The sequence below is a fragment of the Zalophus californianus genome, chromosome 6, assembly GCF_009762305.2.
Source record: "Zalophus californianus isolate mZalCal1 chromosome 6, mZalCal1.pri.v2, whole genome shotgun sequence".
Taxonomy (NCBI): domain Eukaryota; kingdom Metazoa; phylum Chordata; class Mammalia; order Carnivora; family Otariidae; genus Zalophus; species Zalophus californianus.
This window is the reverse complement of record NC_045600.1, coordinates 72629327-72640182: the sequence shown is the minus strand read 5'-3', so window position 1 is coordinate 72640182 and position 10856 is coordinate 72629327. Positions and strand designations below refer to the sequence as shown.

General features: G+C 40.4%; 1 gene segment (V, D, J or C); it reads left to right on the top strand.

Annotated features, from left to right (window-relative positions):
- The first annotated feature begins 2283 nt into the window (after window positions 1–2283).
- The window catches only part of LOC113908991, a 394892-nt gene continuing 386319 nt past the window's right edge, over window positions 2284–10856 (top strand). Inside the window, 2 exon segments of the C gene segment in view lie at window positions 2284–2358; window positions 2474–2757. Coding sequence covers window positions 2313–2358; window positions 2474–2757 — 330 coding nt within the window.

The window sequence follows — 10856 nt, the reverse complement described above, 5'->3', positions numbered from 1 at the left end:
AACCTGATTCCTTACCTTTTGCTGGAGGATGGCTTTGCTTATGTTTTCCTTTGGTCTAAAATGGCCTTGCCCAGTTGTATCTGTTAAGGTTTTTATTAATTTCTTGCTGATTGGTCACAAACTTTTTACATTTATGGGGATAATGTAAAATTCATAATACACCAGTACAATGAAGACATTAACAACTGTGGTAGGCAAATTCTAAGATGATACATAAGAGGTCTGCCCTTTGGTGTATATGCCCTGTACAATCTCCTCCCCTTGAGTGTGGGCAGGACCTAGAATATGATGGATGCCACTTCTGCAAGTAAATTATGTTATATGGCAAAAGTAAAGAGATTTTGCAGACATAATTAAAGCCCCTAATAAGCTTGATTTTGAGTTAATCAAAAGGGAGATTATCTTTGGTGGGCCTGATCTAGTCAGGTATGTTCTTTACAAGAGGGCTTAGGCTTTTCCTGAGATCAGAGAGATTCTCCTGCTAGGCTTGAAGAAGCAAGTTGCCATGAGTTCTACAAATACAAGGAAATGAATTCTGCCAAAAACCACATGAGCTTAGAAGAGGACCCCCACACTTCAGACAAGACAGTGGTCTTAGTTGACTTCTTGACTATAGGCTTGTGAGTTCTTGCTTAACTGTGCCCAAACTTCTGACCTACAGAAACTGTGAGATAATAAATGGGTATTGTTCTAGGTCACAGAGTTTGTGGTAAATTGCTACACAGCAATAGGAAACTATTCAGACTTAATGAACTGGTTGATGAGTATCATCAGTTCATAATATTTAAGGTTTGTTATAGCATAAGAAAACTTGAAATGTAATGAAATCTTACGGTATATAGTAACTTAATAGATGTTTTCCAAAATTTGACTATAATCCTAAAAACTTATGTAGCATTATCATAATGCACTGTGAATTAAAAAAAAAATTTGTGATCAATCATGCTAGGAGTAAAGACTGAATTATCTTTTTTTTCTATCTAGGAAGTATTACAAATTTATTGTCAAATGAAGAGAAAACTAAAAAGTATGGAGCCAAAACCCAAAGGAACAAAAACTATTACATAAATACAAAAAGTACTACATAAAAGGATTTGTGTATTTATTACATAAATTACATAATAAAATGTGTATTTTTTCTAGATTTTTTGATGGTGGTATTTGTTTTATAAAATTTGTAAGTTGTGATTTTAGTTTTCATTCTAAAAATTATTTTTCAAATTTTATTTTATTATGTTATGTTAATCACCATACATTACATCATTAGTTTTTGATGTAGTGTTCCATGATTCATTGTTTGCGTATAACACCCAGTGCTCCATTCAATATGTGCCCTCCTTAATACCCATCACCAGGCTAACCCATCCCCCCACCCCCCCTAAAACCCTCAGTTTGTTTCTCAAAGTCCATTGTTTCTCATGGTTCGTCTCCCCCTTCGATTTACCCCCCTTCATTTTTCCCTTCCTACTATCTTCTTTTTTTTTTTAACATATAATGTATTATTTGTTTCAGAGGTATGGGTCTGATTCATCAGTCTTACACATTTCATAGCGATCACCATAACACATATTTTATACCCAATTTTTATTAAAAATTTTGTGTTTTTTTAACAAGCCCCCATTTTAGGTGATGGGTTTTAAGGAGGGCACTTGTTATACGATGAGCTTTGTGTGTTATATGTAAGTGATGAATCACTAAATTCTACACCTGAAACCAATGTTACCATATATGTAAACTAACTAGAATTTAAATAAAAACTTGAAGTAAAACATAAAAAATAAAAAGCCCCATCTTGTAAGTTTCAGGGCCTATGAAACATAGATCCTTCTCTGTACATAATCATAATGCTTTGGAAATTCAACCATAGAAGGTCAGGAACATGTGGGGAAGGTTCACAAAAAACATTAATGTGTCCTTAGCTCTGTTTGGGCCCTAGAGGGCGCTGTTGCCTAAATTGGAAATAGTTTTTCTGTGAAAGTTCAGAATACGCCCACAAAAACCTTTTTCCCTGCAGCTTTTTTTTTTAGTATATGTGCTGCCGAAGCGAGCACTTCCCTGCAGCTTAAAGAGGTCTTCTGGTGGCAGTTTTAGACAATGACATGTAAAGAATCTCAGACATCAGGGGCAGACGGTTTTGCCCAGAAAGCATCTCTTCCTAATAGCCCCTAAGAAGGAATCTAAATCCCCTATCATTCCTCCTCAACCTCAGAGCCATCTGGATTCAAGTACCCCAGTCATCAGATTTTATTTTATTTATTTTATTTGTGAGGAATTTCCCAGAAAGAAACTCCCTGATTCTTCAGTGCTCAGCCATGACCTTCGTGTTCATCTTGACGCTTGGGGTGCTTCTGTTCCTAAGTGAGTAACATTGCATTTAATTTCCTTGTCCACAAATAAAACATTGTTCTAGTTTGACTCAGAACATACACTTTTTCTTTTAGCGGAGTTCACTGACTCAGCATTGATGTTTCAGGAGGAACCGGAGCCCAGGCGGTGACCCAGCCTGATGCCCATGTCGCTGTCCCTGAAGAATCCCCTCTGGAGCTGAGGTGCAACTACTCTTCTCTTCGGCCCTATCTCTACTGGTACATGCAGTACCCCAACCAAGGCCTCCAGCTTCTCCTCCAGTACGGATCAGGGAACACCAAGGTTCAAGGTATCAAAGGTTTCAAGGCTGAATTTAAGGACAGTGAAACCTCTTTCCACCTGAAGAAACCCTCAGCCCATTGGAGCGACTCAGCTGTGTACTTCTGCGCTGTGAGTGACACAGTGCCTGGGACTGCAGGGGGAGCCGAATGCAAACCTCCTGAGACATTGTAACAAGACCCAGGGTCTCAGCCTGAACTATTTTCAGGACGTTGACATGTTCTGTGAAGATAAACAATGCAGAGAATACAGAATCCTGGGAAGTGTTTGGTTTCTATGGACATCTTAGATATTTTTCCTTTTTTCTTTCCCCTCATTTTGCAAAGGCAAGACCGCTGTTTTTTGAAGTGCAGCATTTTTACCCTCTAGAGTCAGGATTCTAGAGGGAATGAAGCCATAGGATTTTCAACAAGCTGGAGGAAATTACTTGCTCTCATGTCATTTGAGGGCACCTGGGTGGCTCAGTCAGTTAAGCGTCTGCCTTTGGCTCAACTCATGATCCCAGGGTCCTGGGATCCAGTCCCACATACGTTGGACTCCATGCTCAGCGGGGAGTCTGCTTCTCCCTCTCTCTCTAGCCCTCCTCCCCACTCATGCTCTCTCCCTCTCTCTCAAATAAATAAATAAAAATCTTTAAAAAATAATAAAAAAACCCTTGAAATAGTGATGGGCAAAGATAGTTTGGGGTTGGCCATGTGCGTCTGCATAGGGCAGATCGGAGAATTGCTTTGCAGAAACCCAGGACAGTTGCTTATGTCAACCTGAATTATCTCCAGAATATTTTACTAGGATCCTGAGAGGCTTCTTTCCTCAAAGAACTTCAACACTATGACTAAAATATTTGAGAATGGACCTAATTAAAGCTGACATTATGAGAATACATACAGGTGACCTTTAGAACGAAGGGAAAAGCGCCTTCTTTATCCCGTGGTCCTTGATAACAGACACCCTAAATCAAACATACTGTCATGCTGGAGTTCCATGTGAAATCTTGGGCTAGTTTGTTCTATGAGTGACCAGCCTTTTTCTTTATCAGACACACCCAGGTTACGGCTCCCCTCTTTTTCTCTCCTCTAATTCAATTTCTCTAATACCCGTTGAATGCCCAACAATAATTAGTGAATCCTTCATCATCTTTTTCTCTACAGTTGTTCTTACCGTGCCGTTAGTAAACATTTGCAATATTCTTGAGCAAGTCACCTGATCTTCAGTGTCTGCAGATCACTTGACTTCAGTAAAAATATGGAGGGCCTCGTTTTCCATTCCTTGAAACTCCAAATCCATCTGCAGAGGATTCTTTTTTTTATTGTTACGTTAATCACCATACATTACATCATTAGTTTTTGATGTAGTGTTCCATGATTCATTGAAGGGTTCTTGTTATTTATAGAGTCTGAGACAAGAGCACAAACTGAAATTATATTTATATGTTTTCAAACAGTTATTTTTCTTTTAAAATTATCAAAGCGAAAAAGCAAAATACAAAAACATAATAATCAACAGTTTCAATAAAATGTACTTAAAACTGAAATTTTATTTAAAAATTTTAAGCTTGGTTATAGGTGTTTTTTATAAAAATAAGGTTATTCACAGTTTTGGTGTCAATGTCCATCTAATTGCTAAAGTAAATAACACCAGTTTTTATGCAGGTTGGTCTAGAATAAATATGCATCGTCTTAAAGTAGTATTGGTAAATTCTGCAAAGTGTTCCAGCCACCATGAGCAACTGTTTTGAGTCCCATGCTGATGTGAGCAGCCTTCAGAACCACAGATGAGTACATAGAGAAGCAAGAAAATGGATCCTTAGCGCTCCCGGGAAATAATATTTCATTATGCAAGAACGTATTGTATCCATGCCATCTGAAAGGAAAGAACAGGTTAGTTCATTGATTTTTCTTTTCTCTCACCTCAGATCCCCCCAAATTCCAAATCAATATCTACAGCAACACAGTTCGCAAGTTTTTCTGATAGTCAAATACAGTTTCAGAGGCAACTGTTAAGGTATGTGAATAAGCCCTTTTCCCTGAGCCTAAACGGTATCTTAGTTAAGGTTACAGATTGTGCCCAGAGCCAAGTTACGGAGACACCTGAATGCTTTAATACACTTACTCATGGGTGTGTGTGTCTGTGTATGTGTGTGTGTGTGTGTGTGTGTGATGAGTGGTCCTGTCCACATACTTGCTCATCTTCTCTGTTCTTTGTACTTAAAATAAGAGGCCACCGTTCAAAGATCGCCCATCTTTGCTTTTGTTACTCTCCACTCTTGTCACTTGCATAGAAGGCATACAGTATCATATCCTCCACTGAGCTCCCTCCCAAAATAGAGGCTTAAAGTAATTGTTGCTGTCTTGGTGTTCGTGTAGTATTTATGGCATGCTTTTATGGCTGCATCCTCTAGGCCTTTATTCCATTTGAGAGATAATTTGTCTCCCTCACTATTATCACAAGCTCTCGGAAGGGAGATCTAGTGGCTAATTCATTTTTGTATTTTCCCAGGCCTGGAACACTCTTAAATACGTTGGCTAAACTGTATTGAATCACATTGGGGAAAAAATCACATTGGAGCTTCATTTTTTATAAGTTCCTAGCTAAGAATTAAATAGATTTTTTTCATATCATTACCTAAAAATATATTACATGAAAGTATTTATTTTCATAAAAAAGGACCATGAGGGAATCATGGTCCAATCCATGGTTCTCTCCATCCTTGTGGACACTTCTGTGGTTTCAAGTCAATCCACAGGTACACCCCTGCCAAGGATGGCTGGACTGAGCCATGTACACCTGCTAAGTAAGAGGTGTTTGTTAAGGTTCTAGCCCATAGGAGGCACTATAGGTTTTCTTAAACCAGGACTATGCTGAAGGACCTAGTTGTGAATAGTACTAGTAATAAGTAGTAAAAGAAGGCAGAATAATTGTGTATAAGGAAAAACTAAATCATTATCAGCATATAAGAAACATGCTTCTTGCTGAATATTCATTTCAATTAGTAGTTCTGCCTTATTCCCTGATTCAAGTACTGAAAGTTTCTAGCTGTAATGCATATATCTGTGTTTACATTGTTATGATCTTTATCTGCATCGTTACCTTAATCTGCCTCTATCAGAAAAGACTTCTAGATCAAATAGAGAGTCCTATAAAGCAAAAGGGAAGATGAATTCCCAAGTTCAGAAATCAGGTTTTTCTGATTTGTTTATTTTTTCCTGCCTAAGAATTTTCTGGATCGGGAGAAATAGAAACTTCTGGTCACAGATCCAAAATTACTTCTAAATCATTGCATGCCACCTTTTCTTTAGTATCCCTTCTGTCTCTTACCTACAACTAGAAAACTAAAAAGAGGGAAGACAGAGAAGCTAAGGGGGGAAAAAAAAGGAGAATATGAAGAAGTAGAAGCACACTGAGGAGGAAGATGGAAGGAAAAGAGGAAGATAGAGAAATTAGAAAAGAGATTCATTGAACTGCAAGTATGAATCACAGGAAACTTTACAGCCAAGAATTAGAAAAACAAAATATTAAGCAGCAAAATGAATATGTAGAAATAATGTCCAAATTGATCCTATTTTTTTTCCTCACAACTTACAGTCTTATTAGGTTCAGTTCTCATAATAATATTTACCACCAGTCTTGGTAATTCCAGGAGAGCCTCAAGCCATAAATATTGCACATATTCCAATAATAGGAACTCATTAAGTATGTAATATATAACATTTATGTTTTTATTATTTGGCACAACTGAAATGACTCTCACATAATTAATTCATAGGTGAGTAAACATCTTTTTGTCAGAATGCTTGCTTGTTTTTTAGATTTTAAAATGTGGAAATTGTTTCTGTGATCTCCCTCCCCCATTAGCTTAGATGAAGCCTGGTTCCCTCCCCAGGGGGGCCTCCCCCTTTCCTTCCCTCATGATGTGACTTCCAGGATTACCAGCAAGTGTTCCTGAAGTCATAACCCCCATCCAGCCCCTTCTCAGTGGGCTGAGGGTGGGGCTGCATGTGGTAGAGGTCCGGGCCAGAGCAGTGTGTGTTGGGTGAGGCTGATTTGTCACAGAAACAGGAACAGTTCCAGATCCTAGTGGTGACACGCACACCCCAGGGTTTAGTTAAACAGATCTTGTGGTGAAAAACGTCCTGGTCAACAAGGCAAAGCATCATGAAGAGGCTATTTGTCACTGTGCTGGGACTTTTGTGCACCCAGGTTTGCTGTGAGTTGGGATTGTCCCCCGTGGGAATCTGAAAGGATTTGGTAGCTGCAGTATTATTGAGGGAGGAGGGAAGGAAGGAAGGAAGGAAGGAGGGAAGGAAGGAAGGAAGGAAGGAGGAGGGAAGGGGCTTACAAGCCTTGCAGACTTTCTATGCGCATAATCTGTGGGGACGTTTTCCAGGTTTTGTAGGTGTTACAGTGACCATCACCTTGCCTGTGTCTCCTTTTCTCATCAGGTGTGACAGGCGCAGTGGTGGAGCTGAGGCCCCCGGCCCTGAGTCTCCAGGAGGGAGCCAGTTCCACGCTGCAGTGCAATTTTTCCACCTCTACGACTAATGTGCACTGGTATCGCCAAGATCCTGGGGGCCGCCTCATGCACCTGTTTTACATTCCTTCAGGGACAAAGCAGAATGGAAGATTAAACTCTACGACAGTCGCTAAGGAACGCCGCAGCTCACTGTACATTTCCTCTTCCCAGACCACAGACTCAGCCACTTACTTCTGTGCGGTGGAGCCACAGTGCTCCCCAGGCGGCCACAGCTTGTGCACAAACCCTCAGCTGGGCTGGGCTCCTCCAGCCGCCTTCAGATCAGGAGCCCGCCGCACAGCATCTGTACAGCTTTACCACTCCTTACCGCATCTGCAGAGTTGGAACCAGACGCTTGTTGGTCCTACAGATTTGGGACTTTGGTCTTCATCTTCCCTTCTCAATCTGGTGTCTTTTTTTCTGCACTATAAACCTCTAACTTGGAACACGGAGAGTAGCTAATAAGAAGACAGAATTAAAATAAATATTTAAGCCACAGTAGGCTGGACTCCAAAAGGGCAAAAAGTCAAAGGAATAAAAAGAAAAAAGAAATCCCTCCAATAAAGATGTTACTAGACAATGATCCAGCTTAGCTGGGTGTCTCAGGAGTGTTCAGGTCTCTCTTAGCACAATGTGTCCCAACAGACAATTGCAAATAGTTGCATCCCATCCTACTAGTGCAGCAAAGCAAAGAAAAAAATTTTCTGCTGAATGTTCATATATGAACTTGGTCACTGAACACAAAACAAATTTATTCTTTTATAGTTTTGGACTCAACAAGTCTGAAATCAGTTTCTCTGTCTAGTAAAAGTTCTCCGCAGGGTTGAGTCCTTCTAGAGGGTCTGGAGGAGAATCCATTCCCTTGCCTTTTCTAGCTTCCGGAGGCCACCTGGATTCCTTGGCCCATGACACGTCTTTGAATCACTCCAGCCTCTTGCTTCTACTACAACTCTTTCCTCTTCTGGAGTCAAATCTCCTACTTCATTTTTATAAAGACACTTGTAATTCTATTTTGGGCCTACCCAGATAATCCAGGATAATTCATATCAAATCCTTATATTAATCACATATCTAAAATCCCTTTTGCCATATTCATTCACATATTCAGATACCCAGCATATTAAGACCTGAATATCGTTGGGGGTCATTATTCAGGCCATATATATTATAGCAATTCTGGATCTCCATTCCCCACCCCTTTTAGGGTTTGCTGTTTGCTTGTTTATTTGTTTGGTGCCTTGACTCATTCAGTTAAGCCAATTTTTCCCACGTTGCGCAGCCTCTGACATTGGTCCTAGGAGGACACTGTCTTGGGGATGTGTCCAGACATGCAGATATGATAGTGGTTTTAGCAAGACACTCTTTGACGGTCCTTTTCCCTGATCTGTGGTAAGTAAGGTCTCTGCCCTGTTTGTATGACACCTTGTCACTAGACTCAATTAAGTGTTGGCTGATTGTTCCATCATTTTCAACAATATCTCAGTTGGCATCAATTGCTCCAAGCCCCCTTGCAGAGGTAGTCTTTTAGATTCATCACTGAGGCTTGTTCTGACCCCTGGAGGATTCTTCCTAGCTCTCTTTCCTGTAAAATTTCTAGCTAGTTCATGATTTAGCTTATTGCTGTCTTTGAGCTACCTGACTTCTATTAATTGCTTACAACCAAAAATCTCTGCTGTTTTCAGAAGTACCCTTAAACTTGAACTTCCTAATGCTCTGTTCCAGATAAAGTCTTCTCTATGGGAGAGCTCTGTTCTTATAGCTGCTTCTCTCCCTGGGCATAACTTCTGTGCCACTACTCTGGAGTTGTGAGAAGGAACAGTGGTCTGCATTTCCCCTAGTGATATTCTTGCTTTATGAGCAGTGTGTTGGGTGGAGGCAGTAGCTTCTGGTCTTGGCTTGCCTTTTCCAGCATGGAACCACCACTCTATGAGTGAGCTGGGGTGAGTGCAACAGGGACCCAGTATTCTCAGTCTGTCATGCCTGGGGTACTGCTTTTCTGCCCTGTGAGTGGGGTGAAAAGTAGGCACTCTGTGGCTTCTCTTGCTTGCAATGGAGCCTCTGTAACAAAAAGCTGGGGGAGATAAGAGATGTTGGCAGTTAGCCTCTCCCAGGGAGATAGTGTAGCCCTATATCAGGAGTTGGGGGGACAAGGACCCCTGTGTTCTTGGTTATACCCACCCAGCATGAGCTTCCATCATCCCGAGCTGGGGTAAGGGGGGTGGGGAGTGGGTCATGGCTCCATTGCCATAGACACCTTCTGTTCTTAGAGATTTAGTAGATTTTCCTGAATAAATATTTCTCTACATGCCCTTTTTATTTGTTGTATACCCTTAGGACAATGTCCAGAGAATTTAATTTTTAAAAAATAATTTCCACCAGTTATGATTGTTTTTTTGGGGACTGTATCCGTGGATCTGATGTGGGAAACAGAGATAGAAAGAAATGTAGATAAAAATGTCTTTATAACCTGCAGCCCATTGACAAATACTTGAGGCAGGCAGAGTATAATATTCCTCCAGGGAACTCCCAACTGTCCTTATGTTGACTCCTCACTAAAGGCAAAAACAATCTTAGTTTGACAATAGCAAGGCCTCCAGGATCCTGAGAGTCTTCTTTAGCATATGAAGGTCCTTTGGGAACCTCCCTTACCTTTATTTCCCCCAACCACCAAGTATGTAATCAGTTGCCCCTCACAATCCCAGGGCAGCAGCTCTTCCTGTCCACAGGTCCTGTCTCCGCGCTTTTATAAAACCACCTTTTTGCATCAAAGACATTTCAAAAATTCTTCCTTGGCTGTTGGCTCTGGACCTCACCACACCAACATTCCAAAACTACGTCAGATCTACTCACACTGCCATTCTGGAATGTACAGCCTCCTATTCATGTTACTAGCACATAGAATAGGCCTACACAGAGAATAGCCGAAAGTTAAACTTTTCTTTGAGGTACCTTGATTTTCTCCGTCAAGAAAGAAAGCCATCATCTTGCTTTTAGCCTAACCCTGCCCCAGATACAATTAATCAAACACACCATGTATCGTCATCATAAAACAACCGTGTATTCTGGAGAGGATTAATGATTAAAGACAGGAATACCATATCTTTTCTCAAATCAAGCATTAGTTGTTCTTAGAGTTATTATCCAAAATAAATGAAGACTAAGGCTCATCTCTATGTTTCTGACTCTTTTTTTTTTAATTTTTTTATTGTTATGTTAATCACCACATATTACATCATTAGTTTTTGGTGCAGTGTTCCATGATTCATTGTTTGTTCATAACACCCAGTGCTCCATGCAGAACGTGCCCTCCTCAATACCCATCACCAGGCTAACCCATCCCCCTACCCCCCTCCCCTCTAGAACCCTCAGTTTGTTTTTCAGAGTCCATCATCTCTCATGGTTCGTCTCCCCCTCTGACATACTCCCCTTTTCTTCCTCTCCTGTTATCTTCTTCTTTTTCTTTTTTCTTAAAATATGTTGCGTTATTTGTTGTTATTTGAGAACTAGGGAAGTTCTCTGCTATAATTTGCTCCAATATACCTTCTGCCCCTCTCTCTCTCTCTTCTTCTTCTGGGATCCCAATTATTCTAATGTTGTTTCGTCTTATCGTATCACTTATCTCTCGAATTCTGCCCTCGTGATCCTGTAGTTGTTTCTCTCTTTTTCTCAGCCTCTTTATTTTCCATCATTTGGTCTTCTA